General features: G+C 44.8%; 1 protein-coding gene across 2 annotated transcripts in view; it reads right to left on the bottom strand.

Annotated features, from left to right (window-relative positions):
* Window positions 1-21649, bottom strand: part of PRKCQ (protein kinase C theta) — a 107807-nt gene that overhangs the window by 52076 nt on the left and 34082 nt on the right. For both annotated transcript variants that reach the window (XM_075553177.1, XM_075553178.1), the window contains exon 11: window positions 18587-18760. In XM_075553177.1, coding sequence (XP_075409292.1) covers window positions 18587-18760 — 174 coding nt within the window. The remainder of the gene's footprint in view (window positions 1-18586; window positions 18761-21649) is intronic.

Below are 21649 nucleotides of genomic sequence, written 5' to 3'. Positions count from 1 at the left end.
TTACCTAGGACACTCCGAAGTTTTCCTTTGTGTTTTATACCAGTGAAGAGGCTACATTGAGAAAGTGTCCTCCCCTGGCCCCCTCTCCAGAATACAGCCTAGGAAGAGGTGTGGAATTCTATGGTTCTGGAGCACAGTGTAGAAAGGGGAGGAAGTTGGAAGGAGCCACGACCCCTTGGTTCCTTGGGAAGGAATGTGTTTGGAGGAAGGCTAAAGGGAAAGGGGCTTGGAAGAATCCTTCCTTGGGTTTTGGTTGAAGACATAATGGGTAATTCTCCAATTCAATGAGTTAAGTTGAATTTGGTGTTCAGGTACCTGGAAACCTTCACTCTCCTAATGACGCTGGTTAAAGAGATTGAGCTAGGAAAGACTCCTAGACTGTGGTCAGTTAAGGCTAATCTTTGGATTTCGCTTTTGTTATCTGCCCCACGAGGGCCTCTGGCTCCATAACCCCTACTCTCCCTTCTGTTCTGAAGTTCCTGACCTGTCGCGGCTGTCACTAAAAGGAAAGAAAATTGGTCAAATGACTCAAAATTGTCATTACAGACTAGCCAACACATTCACAGTAATATGGATGTCCCTAAGAGCTTTGCTTCTACAGAGTTCATAAAAGATCAATAAATAATAACTAAAGGAGAGTGAGACAGATGACTTTATACTAATGGCTTATAACGTTCAGTTGCCTATTTCTATCGATAGATGAGTGGATTAGTAAACTTTGGCACATACACACAATGGAGTACTATGCAGCACTGAAAAGCACGGATGAGCACATGAAACACGTTATTTTGTGGAAAGAGCTGGAAGGAATTATGTTAAGCGAGGTAAGCCAGATTCAAAAGGACAGGTATACCATGAGCTCCCTGAGGTAAGTACAATCAGCATGCTAAGAGTAGAAGAATAAACATCTATCTCGCAATAAACGGGTGGAAGCAGAGATAGTTGGAGGGAAGGCAGGCCACACCTAGGGAGGTACATGAGAGCCCAGCATAAAGAAGGGGAAGTGGGGCAGGGGAAGAGAGAAGTGGGGTGGGGAGAAACCGAGTGGATGGTATGGGGGGAACAGGGCACTAACCCACCCAGGGGAGAGTATTGGTTGTGTCCCCACAGAACTGGAACATGCATACAGACCCCACCATGACACGCCAAACTAGGAGAGCAATGTAAAGTATGGAGGAATACACAAAGAGAATGGACCATACTCTGGCCCCAACCAGAATTAGCCCGACCCCTACAATCGAAGGGAGTACCACAGAAAATGAAAATAGATCATCTGGTGTTGGAAAGGAACTGACCCACCACACCACACCCAGAAGGAAGCTGAAGCAAAGGAAGGAGGAAGAACGAAGCGGAGCACACCTGGGCCCACCAAGCTCAGAGGATGATAGCCCGGCTCGAAGGGCCCATTGCACAGAGAGGACCATTTAGCCGGCCCCACGGCAAGATGAGACATCCTGCATGACCCATGGCCCTACAGGGAGAGCACCTGAGACACAGTGGGGGATGTGCGACTCAGCTGACCCTACTACACTGAGGCAAAACACTGGGGATGTGCAATGGAGCAGCGGGGTAAGCAGAGCAAGGAGATCCTGAGGGAGTATAAAGGATGGACTTTGGGGCCAGGAAGTGGCACCCCACCAGAATCATCCAGAAAACACTCCTAAAGGCCAACAAACAGACCTCAAACTACTAACAAAATTATTATTTTTTGCTGTCTTTTTTTTCTCTTTAAAATTTTGATTGTCAGTGGCTTTTTGTCTATCAGCATGTCAGCGTTGCTGCTGTCGACGCCATGTTCTTATGTGCCATTTGGGTGCTGTCAAAGCCATCTGCATTTTTATGCACATATTACTTTATCTGCAGGTCCACCTAAACAAGATAGGCTGGACAAACAATGTGAGAAGAAAATAGCGGTCTTGGAGGGACATGAGAGGGTGGGAGGTAGGGGAAGGGAGGAGGTGTTGGCCAACACAGGGACAAGGGAAAAGCTAGTGATTCAAAACCAGTGGAAGGGAAGGGATGGGAGGACTGGTAGGAAGTGACCAAGGGCAAGGTAACGGAGAGGAATTACTGAAACCAGAATGAAGGCTGAACATGGTAGTGGGACAGTAAGAAAGCGTAAGGAAATAGAGGAAAGGAGTAGGAAGCAAAGGGCATACATAGAAGCCTAAATACAAACATGTACATATGTAAATATATTTATGCTTATGGGGGAAAGAGACCTATGTGCATATATTTATAGGTTTAGTAGTAGGGTAGCAGGTGGGCATTGGGCCTCCTCGCGCACACTCCCTCAATACAAGAGCACCTTGCTCAGCTAAACGGTCATTCCATGATACCCACCTTCCAGACATGATCACTGAAGACAGACGTGTGCATAAGCAAACATGGTGAAGAAAGCTGATGGTGCCTGGCTATCAAAAAGATATAGCGTCTGGAGTCTTAAAGGCTTGAAGGCAAACAAGCAGCCATCTAGCTCAGAAGCAACAAAGCCCATAGAGAAGAAGCACACAGCCTAAGTGAACACAAGGTGTTGAAGGGACCAGGTAGCAGACACCAAAGAATAAAAACCATCATTGTCATTGTGTGATCACTTTCCCCAAATAAACGCTGAAGACGAATGTGTGCATAAGTAAGTGTGGTGAAGAAGACTGATGGTGCCCGGTTATTGAGAGATATAGCGTCTGGGGACTGAAAGGCTTGAAAGTAAACAAGTGGCCATTTAGCCCAGAACAAAGCCCACATGGAAGCAGCACACCAACATGTGTGATCATATAGGGCCGAGGGGACCAGGTTTCAAACAACAAAGGCAGGGGGAAAAATCATATCACCATGAATGGAGTGCATGATGCCCATTTGTAGACAGCTGGACATTCCTTCCAGAGGGGTAGTGGGGAGGAGATGTGTCACTCAGAGTTCAGTGTAGCAACAATGAAACTCAAAACCTTCCTCTAGTCTGGGAGGCTGGCCCCAGCACCATAAATTAAGTGGATTCCTGCCCCTCCCCCGAAAAGAATTTGTTCCAAATGATGACATTGACTCTGCAGCTCCAGGAGATGGATATATCTGATCAGAGCACATGGGAGCAGATGAAGGGGGAGTCGGAGAGAGTGGAGCACAGCCTGGCCCACCAGGCCGTTAGGATGATGTTCCTGAGTAGAGCAGCCAGTCCACAGAAAGAACAACATGGCTGGGCCCACTATGAGAAATGATGTCCCTCAGTGACTAAGGGCGATACAGGGGACAGCACCGGAGACACAGTGTGGGAATTGCACCTGACCTGATCCCACCACACCGAGGCAAAGCACTGGGGGATTGCAGCAGAACAGCAAGGGAATGGAGTGGCAAGGTCCCCAGGGAATGCTGAAAGTGGACTTTGGGGCCAGGGTGTGGTACCCCAACAGACTGGACTGGAAAACGCTCCTAAGGGCCAGCAAACGATCCTTGAACTAACTACAAGCTTTTCTTTTGTGAAGTGTTTTGTTTTGTTCTATGTCAGTGGTTTGTTTTGTTGTCTGGTTGTATACTGTTGCTTTGTTTTCCTCTGTCTTGTTTTCGTGCATGTTAGTGTCTCCACAGGTCTGTCTGAATAGGACAGGCTGGATGAACTATCTGGAGGAAAAACAACGGGACCGACAGTTCCGGGGGGACTTGGGGTGGGGGGGGTAGGGGGGGTAAGGAAGTGGTGTTAACAAACACAGGGAGAAGGGAACAACATGGGACTCAAAATGGTAGTGAGGGGGGAGTGGCAGGCTTGGTGGGGAATGATCAAGGGTAAGGTTACGTAGAGAAGAGGTATAGCTGTAGCCCAGGTGGTGACAGAGCATGATAGTGGGACAGGAGGAAAGTCAAGGGAGTTGGAGGAAGGAGCTGGGAGTCAAAGGGCATTTATGGAGGTCTAGACAAAGACATGTACATGCAACTATATATATGAGGATGGGGAAATAGATCTATGTGTCTATATTTATAGGTTAAGTATTACAGTGGCGGAAGGACCTTGGACCTCTACTCAAACACTCCCTCAATGCATGAATACTTTCTTTTATTAAATTGGAACTCTATGATGCTCACTCTTCCGACACAACTGCTGAAGGCAAAGTGGGTGAAAAAGTAAATGTGGTGAAGAAAGCTGATGGTGCCCGGCTATCAAAAGAGATAGTGACTAGGGTCTTAAAGGCTTGAACATAAACAAGCGGCCATCTAGCTCAGAAGCAACACAGTCCACATGGAAGAACACACCAGCCTGTGTGATCGAGTGGTCCCGAAGGGATCAGTTATCAGGCATCAAAGAACAAAAAATCATATCATTGGCTGCACATCTCCATGATAGGATAGCTGAAGACAAATGGGTGCATAAGCAAATGTGGTGAAGAAAGCTGATGGTGCCTGGCTATCAAAAGAGATAGTGTCTGGGGTCTTAAAGGCTTGAAGGTGAACAAGCGACCATCTAGCTCAGAAGCAAAAAAGCCCACATGGAAGAAGCACACCAGCCAGTGCGATCACGAGGTGCCAAAGGGAGCAGGCATAAGGCATCATGCAAAAAAAAAAATGTATATGTATATGTGTGTGTGTGTGTGTGTGTGTACCATATTGAATGAAGGGGGAAGTGCAGCGTGGAGACCCAAGGCCCAAGTGTCAGCCACTGGAGATCCCCTCATAGAGGGGTTTAGGAGAGGAGATGGGTTAATTAGGGGGTGAGGTAGTATCGATGAAGAACACAGCTTTCCCCCAGATCCTGGATGCTTCCTCCCCCCAACTACCATGATCCGAATTCTACCTTGCAGGGCTGGATAGGGCAGAGGTTGTACACTGGTACATATGGGGGCTGGAGGCACAGGGAATCCAGGGTGGATGATACCTTCAGGACCAAGGGTGTGAGGGGCGATGCTGGGAGAGTGAAGGGTGAGTGGCTGGAAATGGGGAACTGATTACAAGGATCCACATGTGACCTCCTCCCTGGGAGATGGACGGCAGAGAAGGGGGGGAAGGGAGACTCCAGATAGGGCAAGATATGACAAAATAACAATGTATAAATTACCAAGGGCACATGAGGGAGGGGAGAGCGGGGAGGGAGGGGGAAAAAAAAGAGGACCTGATACAAAGGGCTTAAGTGGAGAGCAAATGCTTTGAGAATGACTGGGGCAGGTAATGTGCAGATGTGCTTTATAAAATTGATGTATGTATATGTATGGATTGTGATAAGAGTTGTATAAGCCCCTAATAAAATGTTAAAAAAAACCTTCCTCTAGTTCTTGAACGTTTCCTCCCACCCCCCAATTATCATGATCCCAATTCTACCTTGTAAACCTGGTTAGACCAGAGGATGCACAGCGGTGCAGTAGGGATCTGGAAATACAGGGAATCTAGGACGGATGGACCCCTCAGGACCAGTGGTGAGGGTGGCAACACTTGGAGGGAAGTGGGTGTAGAAGGGGAGAACCGATCTTGGGGATCTACATGTAACCTCCTCTCTGGGGGATGGGCAACAGGAAATTGGGTGAGGGGAGACGCTGGGCAGCATAGAATAGGATAGAGTAATAATTTATAAGTTATTAAGGGTTCGTGACGGAGGGGGGAGCGGGGAGGGAAGGGGAGGGAATAAAGGAAAATGAGGTGATTCCAGGAACCCAAGTGGAAGGCGAATTTTGAGAATGACGAGGGCAACGAACGTATAAGGGTGCTTTACATTGATGTATGCATGGATTGTGATAAGAGTTGTATGAGCCCCAATAAAATGATTTACTTAAAAAAAAAACAGTACCCAGAGCATAACAAAGTTAAGAACTACAGGTTCTCTTTAAAATATTACTGGAAAATTACGATGTCTGAAAAGATGTTTTTATTGATTTTGGTTACCAATTTCTACTTAACTAAAATATTTATAATTGTATTTTCAAAAATCGTTTCCTCCTCTCCTCTATAAATTTTAAAAATTACCCACTTACTCGTGCTGGATAAATACAAATATAACTGATGTAGAAGTCATTAAAGTTCGTTTTATTTAATTTTCTTGTCTTGCTGACTGCACTCACCTTGCCAATTTCTGTTCTTCGAAAACTCCCTTCATTCACCTTTGACTGTATTTGACCTCTCAGAAGTGCCCTTGCACTTGCTTCAACTCTGATATCTCCTTCCCTTCCTTGCCACCTGACTTCCTCCACTAGCGCTCCCCTGCGGTCTGGTTTCATCTTTTCTGTCTCCGGCAGTCTCCGTTACATTTAACTTTAAATCCCATATTTTCAGAAAGGCGTTTGGAGAACCACCGAATCAATCTCCTACCACTCACTCTTAAACATTTTGTAACTTGATACAAGCCCTCATCCTATTTCAAACCATGTCCTTTTGTCCTCTTGTCACACACATTCAGCGGTCTGTGTCTGTCAATCAATCATTTTAACAGCCTCATGGGAAAAGCATTCTTCTGACTCCCTCCAAAGAAGGACAGTGGGAGGATAGCACATCCCTTCCCTTGGAATTCTTTCCTCGCCTGGCTTCCAGCACTCTTCCCGTCCTCTAAGAAATCCTTTTCTGTCTCCACTACCCCAGCCCCCTTCTTCCTCCCCCACTTCACAGGGGGCCTTCTCTTTAGTTTGGTACTTTGACTTCTTTGGTGTGCGTATTTAAACTCTCATCTAGTACAACAGTTTAACTGCTGCCCTTTTGTAGAAGAGTCCCACAGGGCTCACTTCCTCAGCGAGGAACATAGCCATCCTGTAAATACAAACACAAGATAATCTCTTGTTCCATAAGGAACTATATCTCTAAGTGCCAGATTTTAACAAGAAGTTATTCTTGGGAACAATAACACATTGAGCTGTTCTATGCTATTGTCCACCGAACACTTTCTCCAAGACTATTTGCTGAGAAAAGGCCATTTAAATAACAGAAGTGTTAACAGGAAGAGACAGGAGCTAGACAGGAATGACGGGATCGAATGCTGAGTCTAGAAAGTGATAATGAGCCCAAGATGATAGGAAACCTGAGGATAAGGAGGACAGAGAGGGACTGGAGGACTCAGGGGTGAGGAAAGGGCATGGCAGAATGAACAGTGTCTCCTGCACAGTTGTGTTTAGGACCAGTCTTTCTGGAACCTAAGAAGTCAGACAGCAATTTCATAGGCAGCTAATATAATTTATTGAAAGAACATTTTCTTTTCTAGAATGCCATCTAGAAGACTATGGGGGAGATTGTGGTAGTTACATAATTTCATGTCCACTTGATAAAGAAAAGTGTAGGGGTGGAGCTTAGCTGTCAATCAGGTTGCAGCTTGATGATCTCATTTGGAGGTACGACTGAGATAAATGGCTCACTGGAAGCCAGCGTCCCCCTCCCCTGCGTCCCCACTTCCTGCCTGCGTTCACCGTCCTGCTGGCAAGCTACGCTGGACCTTTGCAAGTCCTGGACATGTGTCCGCTGCCACTGGATTCGTGGGACTTTGCACCCACTGACCAGCACGTGGCTTTGTGAGCATTAAGAGGGACCTATGGACTAGTATTGGACTTACAGACTAATATGGGACATATGGACTTGACTTGGACTGGGCTGGAATGTTTTATTGACAAATAATGACCTCTTGATATAAAGTTCTTTCTTTCTTTTTAATACTTTTATTGGGGCTCTTGCATCTCTTATCACAATCCATACATTCCTCCAATGTGTCAAGCACATTTGTACATATGCCACCATCATTTTCAAAGAATTCTCTTCCTACTTGAGCCCCTGATATCAGCTCCCCATTTCTTCCCTCTACCTCCCTCACGAACCTTGATAAGTTATAGATTATTTTTTCCAAATCTTACATCGTCCTACATCACCCTTCACCCACTCTTCTGTTATTAGTCCCCCTGGGAAGGGGTTCTAGATTGATCCTTGTGATTGATTTCCCCTTTCTCCCTCCCATCATCCCCCAATCCTCCTGGTATCTCTACTCTCCTTGTTGGCCCTGAGGGGTTTATCTATCCTGGATTCCCTGTAAAACCCTACCCAAGGTAAATTGGAGGTGGGGGTACGAAAAGCATGGAGTGGAGACCCAATGCCCATCTTTAGACAATTGGACATGCCCTCTCCTCACAGAGCGGTCACAGGGAAAAGACGAGCCAGTTAGGGTGCAGTATAGCATGAATGAAACACACAACTTTCCTCTAGCTCTTGGGTGCTTCCTTCCCCCCACTCTTATGACGTCAATTCTACCTTACAAATCCGATTAGATCAGAGCACGCACACTGCTACAGATAAAGCGCTCTCTTACATATATATGAGTGTTAATGAAATTCTCTAGTCAACCCAGCCTAACACAGTGACTCAGTGATAAAAACAAGCAAAAAAGCAAAACAAATGGGAAAAATGCTTCTTGATATCAAGGACTGTCTTATCTAAATGAAGTAACAGGCATCACAGAATCAGTGCCCATGAAGGAACAGTGGGCGCCATCCAGTGCAGTAACTCACGGTACCGACACCTCCCAAGGCCCTCCCCCCAAGGGACCTCTGGTATCAGAACAGCTGGAAGAATCCTTAGTACTGTGTCTTTTCCATTTTAATCAGAAACGAGTATGTGCTATAGTTGTAAATTGTCTAGATGTCCTATTTCCCAGATTATCTGAATTTAAATACCCCAACGGGTAACATTTTTCTACATTGAATTGCAACATTATTAGGCACAACATTATTAGTAGCTACAGGAGCCTTTTTCATTGTCCTCCTACTTTTCCTTAACTACTACTCCATTCTCAAAAGAGTAATTTAGATTCACAAATTAAAAATGTGACAAAGTCAGCAACTATGAAACCAGCAGCACATGCTTGTAGCACATGCCACTGAAGCGTCTTTGTGAGCAGGTACGAGGGGAACACTTGAAGTTTCAACAAACAAGGCAGCAGAGCATTTTAGCCTTGTACTGACACAGGTGTGCTAGTTGGGCTGATGCAATGCTTTGTTGTGATCACTAACTGCATGGCTATTTTCATAAAAAATGAATTTCAGTTCAAACAGTGCACCAACATTTTACCCAGAGTCCTTTGGGTGTCATTCCCTCTGACAGTGTCACCTGTTGTGTTCTGCACTCCCCTACTGACACCACTGTGAAAGAAACCACAGACCATCACACAAACGCACGCATGCACGCACGCACGCCACCGTTCTGGGTCATATAAGCTGAGTGGCCCCCGGGGATGATGAAGGAAAACCGTAAGTAAGCCGGATCTGGGGAATTGGAAAGTGACTTTTTCAAAACGGGAGAATGTTTTTAAGCAAGGTTTCAACAGAGGGAGTGGGGTTCATGGGCGACAGGCCCTCCCCCAGGACGCTCAGTCTCTTGAAGCAGAAGCAAATGCTCAGTGCTTGTGAGAAGCTGGCGACCTCACCTTTGGGGCTTTGAGAGAGAACAGCCTGGCAGACTGAGCACATGGACCTGAAGGTACGCGATAGAAGGCACATATGTTGAGATACTATGAGCTTCAGAAACGGCATGTAGAAAAGGTGCAATTCACACAGACATGCTTAGAGTAAGAGAATCCATGAGTATTTGGTCACAAATTGCCAATGGAAGGAGCCAAGGTGGCATAATGGGTTACGCAAGGTCAACAGTTTGAACCGACCAGCTGCTCTGAGCCGGAAAGGTGAGGCTCTCGGCGCTTGTAAAGATTTAGAGGCTCAGCAACCCCAAAGGGCCATTCTACTCTGTCCTATCGGGTTGACATGAGCCAGAGTTGACTCGATGGCTGTGAGATTGCTTTTAGGGGCAAGGGTAGGATTTAATTGCCGACTGAGACTCTGGCTGGTGCAAATCATTCACATGTGGCTGGTAACGGACATGCTGATGGTTTGAGACATCTGGGATGTAGTGAAAGAAAAGGCCGATAATTTATTTCCCAAAAATCAGTGCTTGAAAAGACTGCAGAGCCGGAATGGACCTGATGGCAGCTGGCTACTAGGTTGGTGATGACCAATTATCCCTTGCATCTTTTGGCAGGAAAGTTTAAAACTTTGTGAGTGCAACATTAATTTGTTGTACATTTGCTGTAAATGGGATTCCTGTAAGCTGACTCCACGCCAAACACCTGCCAGATCAAAATACACTTGCATAGAAAGGACGTCAATGTTGATGATGGTTTTGTTATATGCCCAGAAAGCACATCCACATAATGACAGTTTCCAAGCACTGCTGGTATCAGGACATGAGCGGAGTACTCCTCCATAGAGAAATTTATCGGGTACTCAAGATGGGGAAGGCATAAAATAGCCAGCCTTGTCCTGGCTCGGGGACAAGTCTTTCTAAGGATCTGGCTGGTGTGGTTTTTCTTTTCCCTGCCCAATTTGATAACTGCCAGTGTTCCTAGCTCAGCCAGAGGGATTGTGGGCCACAGTGTTTGAGAGCTTCCGCAGAGGCTGCTTTCAAGTAAGATGCTTGGAGTGACAAACATTTTGGGAACCTAAGATGGATTTTTGTCTTCCACTCATACAAAAATCTCAGAATGAGACTGTTCAGAGCCAAACAAAGAGCTGGGACATGAGCTCAAGCCCAAAGTCATGGGGAGAGGAAGGATCACCATGGGTGGGTTCCGCCCCAGAAATTAAGCTTCGTGCATTCTTCTTACAGTAGAAAATGTAACATCTTTCCTTTGCATAAAAGAGACACTTCAAAGTAATGCTGGCAAAAAATGTTGGACCAATTCAGATGGCAAGTTTGGAAGTCAAAGGCAGAGATGTGATTGTATTGATATTAGTAATGAATTCATTTTAATGGCGGCTGTTTACTCCTGATTTTGCACCGGGGAGGTAGCCATGCAGAGACCTACGAAAGCATCGTCACCTCCACACAAATTCAACTTGCAGGCGGCTTTACAGATGGGCTCATGCGATCTAAAACCTCTCTGAGGTGTCACATATGAACACTTCTTCAATTTCCCATCTAGATTTGGGTACACGACAGACCCTTTGGAATTCAAAGGAGACATAAATGGAGGTAGGCCTTAGGTAATTTTTAATTTCCAGAGAGAAGTTAATTTCTTAAAAACAACCCAAGTACCTAATACAAGTTTTCTCCCTGTTTTAGATGTTATCTTTCCAAACCAATTTTGGATCTAAAGCCTCTTTCCTGCACCCCCAGTTTTATGAACGATGTATGAGAGAAACTTCAGGTGCCTGAGTGATTTACCTTTCATTTAGTCTGGCCTTGCTAATACGTGAGGATACTTTCCTCAGAGAGTTCTTCCTCCCTTGTAAGTGAATATGCAGGAGCTTTGGTGGTCTAGTGGGTAGTGCATTGAGCAGTTAATCACAACCCAGCAGCTGCTCCAAGGGAGAAAGATGAGGCTGTCCTCCTCCTGTGAAGATTTAAAATCTCAGAAACCTAAAGGGGAAGTTCTGCTCTGTCCTATAAGGTCATTGTGAGTTGGAATCGACTTGATGGCCATGGCTTTGGTCTTTTGGTTTATAAGTGAGCATTTTATTATAGATATGTACACCTCTGTGTTCATATGTACCACCTCTGTGGTAGTTACCTCATTTTGTGTCAACTTGATAGTGAAGGGTGGAGTGTAGCCTGTCAATCAGGTCACAAGGTAACACCCAACCAGGAGGATTCTGGGAACTTCCTCTTTTCTCCTGGGAGGAAGACCACACTCTCGATCTGCTTCACATTCCTGTTGACAAGCCACGTGGAGCCATGCTGATGGCAGCCAGAGCCCTGGAGATGTGTCCACTGCCATTGGACCCACAGGACTTTCCACCCACCGGTGCCTGTGATCTTCCTGCATTTAGCATCCTTGCATGCACTGTGTTGAGTCTTAAGAGGAATTCATGGGATAATATTGAAATTGTGGACTTGATCTGGACTGGGCCGGGATGCTTTATTAATGCATAATTATGTCTTGATATAAAGTTCTCTCTAACATATATATGAGTATCAATGAATTTGTTTCTCTAGACTACCCAGACTAACACAACCTCTAAGATGCTTACATAGTGTGACTATGTAGGAGATCAATATCTGGATCCAGACAAATGATAAGATCAAACACTTCACAACTACCAGCTGAGTTACCGTCTTCAAGTTAATCCTTCTTAGCCTTGTTTTCCCCCACCTGCAGATAAAATGGTACTAATAATGTCTTCTTTATAGGACGATCTTAACAATTAAACGAAATATTCCAAGTTCTCAGGGAAGTACTTGACACAAAAGAGGCTCTCAACAAAGTATGTTCTATATTTTAAAATATATGCTAGAGCAGAGCTGGCTGATTACCTACCTAGTACTAGTGCTCCCTTTCTTACTAGACCACATGTATTCTGAAGGGCAATGTGCCCAGCGAACAATTATACTTTGCATCTTTCCTGGCAGCTAAAACGTTTGAAGGGATGTAAGTAGAGACTTTTTTTGTGGGGCTTCTGAAAACGTGTCTTAATGTGGAGGAGAGCGCTGGCATGGGCTTTGCCTACTCTTTCACTCTTGTTCCTATTTCCTGGCTAGACTATGAAGGTGATAGCCGAGCTCCACCAGCTATACTGAGCCAAGGAATTACCACTAGGATGGAAGCCCAGTTCAAGGCATGATGGGATAGAGAGATAGATGTTCTTAGGGCCCAGATGATCCAGCGGCACTGTCCTGCCTGCTCGGAACCATCATTTTTCATTTGTTGTTATTTTCTCTCTCCTCTGTTGCTGTTGTTATTCCTATAGTTACATCCCATGGCAACACATTGCCTGGTCCTACTGCATCCTCTCAATTGCTCTATGTGATGCTGTGATTGCAGTCTCTTTGTCAATCCATCTCCTCGAGGGTCTTCCTCTACATCGCTGGCTCTCCACTTTCCAAGCATGATGTCCTCTTCACGGACGGGTCTCTCTTGATCACATGTCCAAAGCCCATGACAAGAAGCCTGGTCATTTTCACTTTAAAGGAGCATTCTGTCTGTACTTCTTCCGAGGAAGATGTGTTTCCAAGTTTTGCATTCCAACCGCCTATAATTACCAATGCATTTTGATAGCATGTCTGATAAATTTCAGACTGAAGCAGTTGGTATAATAATTTCATCAGTAGTTTTAGGGATTAGTAGATGGATTTTAATACTATTTGTATTAACTGAATTTCCTTGTAGGCTTATAGATGTGATCATATCACAGCATTGCACTTCAAGATAGACCTTGAACTATTCTTTTGATGATGCATGAGACCCCAATCATCTTGAATTAGTCATTTCCAGCATAGTAAACCACACATGATTTTATGATTCAAAATGGTCAATACCAATCCACTTCAGCTCACTTATGCCTAAGAAATCAATCTTTATGTAATGCGTTTTATCTCTGATGACTTCCAATTTTCCCAGATTTATATTTCATACATCTTACTTTCTGATTATTAATGATATTTGCAGCTGTTTCTTCTTGTTTTGAGCTGTGTCCCAACAGCAAATGAAGGTCCTGAAGGTGTTACTCCATCGACATCATTCTTGTCAACTCTACTTTGAAGAGGCAGCTCTTCCCCAGTTGTATTTTTGTGCCTTGCAACATCAGGGGTGCATCTTCCTGTACCAGATCTCACAATGCTTTGACACTATTTGCAGTGATATTTTGGTCCTGTATCTAACAATGTTCCCAATCTTTCAGAAGTAGAAAGGCTACATATTCTTCATGGACTGAGCTTAGTTTGGAAGCGCCACTGAAACCAGGTTCACCTTGGGTGACCCTGCTGGGACTTAGAGAAAACAAAAGTGACATAGCTTCAGCTCCACAGCAACAGGCAAGCCATCACAACAGGACAAACTGACAGACAAGTGTTGGAGACAGATTGGCTTCTAAAATAAAGAATGTCACCCGGAGTGATATGATCCTTTAAACAATCAACTATATTGAAACCAAATGGTCAGTATTGATCCAAAAGCAAAAATAAGAAGACAAGGAGAAACAGGGAAGCTACACCAATGGAACCAGATGGAAATAAGGAACAGAGAAGCACGTTATGAAAACTTAACACATATCATGGACCAATTTATATAAAAAATGTCAGTTTATATAAAAATTGTTCAATGGGAACCTAATTTTCTCTGGAACATTTCATCTAAAATAAAACATTTTTTAAAGACCATGCGACCATTGTTCTTGTCGATAAAACCATCTGGGTTTTCCTTTCTTAAAAAACAAAACAAAACTTATTTTGAGTATAAATAATGGAAAACAGCTATTAGGTATACAGTGTGAAAATCCAGTAAGGAAAAAGTCACATGTGTATGGAGATGGGGCTGTGCCATTTCAAGCTGCCTTGCAGACACGTATGTGGAATCCTCTGATGAAGCAACTGGCTGCCTGAAAGGGGGGCTATCAGAACCCATACAGAGGCAAGTCCCAGAGATGGGCCTGGCGATCTGCTTGTGGGCAGTCACGGCCTTGGAAGCCGCAGGGTTGGCTACCCACAGGGGGTGCTGTGAGTCGGAACGGGCTTGATGGCAACCACCATCAACCACCGAGACGGTACAAGAGGTTCCAAAACGTTTGTAGAAACAGTCTATCTTCAAATTCCAAACGTTTTGGAGCTGCCTTGTACAAACAAACAAACAGAATAAGGAAAGAATTGCTGGTAAAAAGTAAAGAATCAGGCATCATCCCTTCCTTCTGTTAAACAACCACAAGCTTTCGTGATACTGCCACGCGCTAGACTCTGATGCCAGTAATTCAGTGTCACAGCTTGACTGAGGAACAGAGTCACCTTGATCCAGCACAGAGAAAATTAATTCCAAAGAGTCTTTCCCTCTGAGCCTCATTTCGAGTCAGGTTCACATTCAACGGGTGTTTTTGCATATCTAGATCCCAAGCACCGCTTTGGCACCCGGTGACTGGCTGACCTCCACAGACACCCCCGCAAGGTTATTCTTACTCTCTCTTCTGTGCAGAGGAGCAAGGAGACCCTGGAGCCTTGCTAATAAATGGTCGGGAGCTGAAAGCGGACTTCTTTAGAATCGAAGTCCACACATCTTTGCATTCTGTGCAGCCTCCTGAATGGTATTACCACATTTCCATACTCAAAGAGGTCATATGCCCCTCAGACGAAAACCTTCAAAAACTTTTAATAATATATAGAAATTGTTGAATTGGTCTATGTTCTTCTGTGAACACTTGCAACAACAACAAGAAAACTAAGACTCATTGGGAGAAAAAAAAAGCTTTTCACGATGGAATCCCCCTTAAAAGAAACAAGTGAATCACATGTCCACAACATATTCTGAATAAAAGTAAATTCTGAATAACCTTTTATACAAGAGAGAAGCTCCTTTATATGGAGAAAGCACGAATGACTTTCTCTAGGAATGAACGATTCCCAAGAAAAGTTTTTGATTTACTTCGTTGCCTGTCTTAATGTGTACTGAAAATAAGGCTAGGTGACCTACTTCTGAAAAATCAGCCATGAAAATCCTCTGGATCCCAATAACTACCCACCACAGAGATGGCGCAGGACCAGGCAGTGTTTGCTTTTACTGTGCATAGACTCACCATTGAGTTAGGCCAACTTGACTGTCATCAACCATGTCTTAATGTGTCAGACAACTGTCCCTTCAAAGAAGACCATTCCCAACATGTCCCCAAAGAAAATCATCATTCTTTCATTCATTCAAGCTGTTGCTTTTTACATTCTCCAGTATTATTCATTTAGTTGCTGAGATATGCCAGGTTTGCTAAGTCAACTACACCATCGCAGACCAGCGGAGACAATCCCTCTAACCCTCGTGATCCGAATTCCAAATGCCTCCTTGCTGCAGTTTAAGCCTATTTTCTCTTAAACAGCTTATCACGACCCCTTCTTTCCTTCGTGTGTTTCTCACAAGGTCCCACCACATTGCTGAGGCCCGAGGTCTCCTGTCTCTTCCCTCTTCATTCAAATTCAGCTCGCAATTTAGCATCATTCACCGTTCAGAACGATCAGTCTTGACCCTGTTATTAGATTATGAAATTCCCAAGGTCAAGAATTGTATTCTCTATTTTTGTACACTCCATAATGCTTTGAATACAATAGATGCACAGTGCTTTTTCACGGTCTGGTTTCTCTTAATTTTAAGTAAGTTCCTCAATCCATCCATCCACCCACCCACTTCTTCATTATATATCTGCTGAAAATCTACTGGTTCTGGGGATGCAGTGATGAAGGATTTATTTGCTGCCAACTTTTATTTATTACAAGCCAAAGCCATGAGCCCTGGTGGTGCTCCTGGGTAAGCATTGGACTGCCAACTGAAAGTGGACTGCTAACTGAAAGGTAGGTGGTTCAAGCCCCCTACTTGTGCCAAGAAAGAAAGTTGAAGGTGCCTGGACCCAGAAAGATTTACAAAGCCTCAGAACCCCTACGTAGGATCACCATGAGTCAGAATCAACTCAATGGTGGTGCATTTGGTGTTTTTGGTTTTATGGCCAAAGGGAAGCTTATAGAATTCTACTGATCATACAAAGGTATCATACTATATTATCTTCAAGACATGAAATGGTAAAGGTGTGTGTGGAGGTGGGGGTACTCTTGACACTCCTTGACTATATGGACCCATATGGGCCTGGTTTATTATTCTAGGTTTCCTACAGTGGGGATAGAGTGGAGGAGAGCAGAAAATGGAGAGAAAAAAATAATTCTTGCACATAAAGATTCATTTACAAGGTCGCTCCTTTCAGTGTATTTTTAACCAGAAAAAAAGTTATTGATATGTTTCCAGGGACAGTGAATTATTTAACGTGGTCTTCTAGCCAAAGTCTTTAACTCCCACAAAACAACCTTTCCCTGCATGGGTCTGATAATAAAGTCGGGGAAAATTCACCTGTGAGTGACTGTGAAGAGGATTTCCCGGAGTGCCCACTACTGCACATCAAATGAACCCACTGAAAAGTAGGAGGTGGGATCTCATTACCAGCAAGATCCGGAAGTGGAGAGTATCCCCTGGATTTGAGATACCTGCTCAGTGAACCTCCTGGATCCAGAAGAATATAACACCAGAGGAGCATCAGTAGAACCAGGAGCCAGGGCATGGAACACACTGATGGATTTTCTAACCCACAGAGCAAGGCAAGCTAAGTGCTTTTGTGCAGAATGGGGTAACTCTTGGTACTTAATTAGGGAAGCAGGGCTTACTGACCCAAGGAAGTGGGGCTGAGTGCCTTTGGGCTGAGGCTGACCAGAGTGGGGTGTCTCTGGGCTCTTAATTCAGGGAGCTGGATTTGCTGACTCACAGAGCTTGAGCTGCATGCCTTCAGAGTGAGCTAACAGTGGACTGTACGTCCCCTTTCACCATTTACTAGCAGACCTGAAAGAACTGTGTAACATGTCGTGGTAAACAATTCCAACCTGAGCATTTCTCACTGGCCTTCCAACTTGTTAAATTCCCTAATGCACCCTTTATTCGTGAACTTTGTCAGTTCTGTGTCGCTAGTGCAATGGATATTAGAACCCAGAGAGGTAAGAGAGAGAACATTAATTAAGACAACACCATGTTCTCCTTTGAAAAGTCATGTTGTAGAAGAGTCTGCACAGATGTGGGGGGCGTGTATAGAAATCAGTGTTATAGTCGCAAAGTTTCAGGTGTGTATAATGCAATGTTATTTTTGTACATTTGCTGGGCATTCTGGAAGGATAAACTTCAAAATAGCATGGTCACAAATTATGTGCTGCTTTAGCCTATAGGCATTTTCCTAAAGTGAGTCTGAATAATTTTTTAAAGAAAATAAATGAGCACAATTTTTTTTGTTTGTTTCAAGGAAACAAGAGATTGTCCCCTCTCCAAGCAGGAGAGTCTTCTGACAGGATCATATCCATGAAGCAGCAGGGTACAGAATGGCAGGTGGAGCCCTGCTGCCCATTCCCTGCCCAGGGCCTCACGCAGAGGCAGGGTTGATCAGTATGAAGTCAGAGTGCGCGCACACACACCAACCACAAAACCAACCCACTGCCTCCTATTTCTCCCTGGGGTGGCTGGTAGGCTTAAAATGACGCCGTTGAACTTAGCAGACCAACACTTACTTGACACACCACCCAGGGCTGCCTTTCCGCCTGTGGTATCAAGACAAACTTGACGCTGTGGTTAGGCATTGGGTTGCTAATCACAAGGTCAATGGTTCAGAGACAAATCTATCTGCTCCCCTAAAGATTATGGTCTCGGAAACTTATGGGTTAGAATCAAACCGAGCGCAGTGGTGTTTAACACCGCACATGCATGTCCACCTATTTCCCAATACTGAGTATGAAAACAGGTCTTCTCCAAACACATGTAGAGCAACCAAACAAAACAGGAATAGTATGGCCATGACCTCAACTTCCCAAAGCATCAAGGTGTTGCCAAACAACTCAAAGACTGCTTCGTTAAACCTAATGATTGTCATGTGAAACCAGATTCCCCCAAGAAAGCAAACAGGCGAACGCATCCCCGTCACGCATGAACATGCGTATGTAACATTGCAATGGTGCTTAGAAGAGATGCAACTTGTTTGCCTGAGGTAGGAAGTGTCCAGAAAGCTAAACAGAGACAATACCCCATGTCTCCAAAGGAGGGCGCCACAACAAACAGACGCGTTTCCTGTGTCAGAGGAGGAGGGCAGGGTTCTGTGGGCAGAAGCCATACCTTGGTCTGGAAGGTACAAAACATGTGCGTTAAAAACGGATGCTCCCAGGCCAGCGACAGTACTCTCTTCTCCACCATCGTACACTCCACATCGTCGTCCATCAAGACCACATCTTTCTTCAAGGCCTTTATTGCAAACACCTGATTGGTTTTCTTGAACTCTGCTAGGAAGACCTAGAAGAACCGGGAAGAATTGAGGTGCTTTGTTTTAGAATTTGTGAGTTGCACTCAAAGGAAGAGAGGGTTCCTCCACATCTTCATCTTTATTCTGCCCGTTGCCTTTGAGACTCAGTCAAAGCATAGTGGCTCACGGGTTTACCTCCCAGGGCCATACTCTCTCTGGGTACCTTTCAAGGCATCCCCAAACCACTACTCAATGGGATGGGTGACTCCAGGGGGAGGCATGCCTTGGGGAGATTGTGAGTTCCATTTTGGACCATTACAAGAATGCGGATGTGGCCATAAAGCCAGTCACACACATTTTTCATCTTCCCAGAGCATACAAAGTATGCTGACCTCATAGTATAGGTGAGTGACGTGTGCAGGAACATCGTGAAAAGGTTAGAACTACTGGGAGAACCAGCAACAGGTGACCCACACACACAAAGTGTGAGCACACGCTGTTGGAGAAATGGGGCTCAACACAGGGGGTGTGGGGGCAGCCTTCATCTCGTACCAAACGCAACATCTGCCAAGTGCAAGAAGGCGAAGGGCATTACAACCAGGGACGCCTGGATCTGACCAATTCCAGTTCAAATTGCATGGCCCGACTGCCCAGGGTCTTGAATGATTCACAGAGTCAAAGCATTCATTCCAACAACAAGAGGCAAGGTGATGGGAGGAGGACATGGGGGAGAGGGGGACAGGAAACTTTCCTGCCAATGAACATAAAAGAGTTCTTCAGTTTTACCCAGGCTTTCAAGGCAAACATTGGCTTACATTGGCAATCGAGTTCTACTTAGGCATATCAAGGAATCCCTAATTGGTGCAAACTGTTTTGGTACAAGTCAGAAGGTCAGTGGTTTCAGTCCACTCAGAGCGACCTCGTCAAAAGGCCAGGCAACGAACGCCTTTCAGAGACATGTGCCATTGCAAACCGCTGGATCACAGCTCTTCTCTGATACATATGGAGGGGTCACTTTGAGACAGTGATGGCGATTGGCTTTGGTTATGGACTGAACGAACGCCACTTTACCTGATGGCATTGAGTCACATTTGCAGCTCCTCAAGGGTGTCAACCATTCTGCTACATACTTGGCATACGCTAGCTAATTTAATGCCCCCCTCCCGACAACACTCTGCAAGACAGAGTCACATACTTGTTTTCTAGAGAAGAAAACAAAGGTCGGAGAAGTGAGGCCCATGCTCAAAAAGATGGAGCTACTTAGTGGCTGAAAGATTTAAATATGTACTCCTTCCATTTGATTCCATGAATCTTATGTGAGAGTTTCAACAACTTTGCTTTTGCACATGATGTAGGAGCAGAGGGCAGACAGATGCCAGGACATGGCATTTGGAGACAGACAATTCCAGCTCCCGTCTCCTCTCATAGCCAGTGCGCAGCTATGGGCATCCCAACAAGTCAATTAACCTTCCTAACCTGTACCTGACACAATGACAGCTGGTTCTCTAACTTAATGAGACTGTTTGAGTCAAATCTAATAGCACGTGAGAAAGTGATTTGCAAATGATACCCATGCTCTCCAAATGATAGTTATTAAGAACATTTGTCATTTGTTTCTTTCACGGAAAGTCAACCATGTTAAAATAGGACTGAAATGAATGTGTCTAGATGATGTGTCTAGATGTTTAAAATCATCTGATGAGGATCCAGTCCAATGGATGGGTGACATGCAGATTATAATTTGAGCATAAAAGCAGATTGAGAACAGGAATCAAGAGGCTACCGCTTTGTTAAGAGCCATGCTTCCTACACAGACTGTAAAAGAAAAGCGACTCTGAAGGATTCTTATTGTGAGAAGGGGAAGCAAGGTGGTCTAATTTTTGTTGAATGCTTTATCCTGTTCTCCTCAGGCCACACAGTCCAATTCTCTCAGGGTGCAGGGACACAGGGACCTGGCCTCAGTCAGGATTTCATACTTCCTTGGACAGAGAGCAGAGAGTCCCCAAGTTCCTGGTTGACCCTTGTGGTGATCCTATGGCTTCTAGGTTTAACTGTACATCCTTCCTATTGTGATACCCTTCTCGTTTCATCCTCGGTGGTGTTGTTAGTTGTTACTGAGTCAACTCTGCCTCCTGGCAAACCCACATGTCAGTGTAGAACTAGGGCCCCATGGTTTCCAAGGCGTTTGAAAACAGATTGATAGGCTGCTTTTCTGAAGTACCATTGGGCAGGTTTGAACCTCCAACCTTCAGGCAAGTCGTAAAGAACCCAACCATTTGTGTCACCCGGGGAAGCCTTCTTTCTTATCCACCTTATGGAAATGGAGAAATTCACACGGGAACAAGGAAAGATAAACATTTCATTAACAATTAAGAATTCTCTTGTGGTAATTTGCTTCTTTCAATAAAACATCCTAAAAGCAGCCATAGACTAAAGAGCTGAAAAGGCAATTTCCATCTATCTAATGTGCTTTCAATTTTTGGGAACAGGTTATAATTTCACATTAATTGGTCCTAAATTATAATGAAGACTGGCCATAAAACTGCCCGGGAAGCTCAGATTAACACCAAATGAGTCTGTGGTGGTTAATATTACGGTGGAAATGAACTATCAGAATGGATGGACCACTGGAGATCCCCTCACAAAGGGGCCTAGGGGAGGAGATGAGTCAGTCCGGGTGCGATGTAGCACCGATGAAGAAAACAGCTTTCCCCCAGTTCCTAAATGCCTCTTTCTCCCCAACTACCATGATTCGAATTCTACTTCGCAAGTCTGGATAGAGCAGAGGTTGTACACGGTGCATATAGGAGCTGGAGGCACAGGGAATCCAGGGCGGATGATACCTTCAGGACCAGGGGCATGAGGGGCAATACTGGGAGGGTAGAGGGTGAGTCGGATGGAAAGGGGGAACCGATTACAAGGATCTACATGTGACCTCT

Source organism: Tenrec ecaudatus, chromosome 6 (assembly GCF_050624435.1).
Source record: "Tenrec ecaudatus isolate mTenEca1 chromosome 6, mTenEca1.hap1, whole genome shotgun sequence".
In the NCBI taxonomy this organism is placed as follows: Eukaryota; Metazoa; Chordata; class Mammalia; order Afrosoricida; family Tenrecidae; genus Tenrec; species Tenrec ecaudatus.
This window is presented reverse-complemented; position numbering and strand designations above follow the sequence as displayed.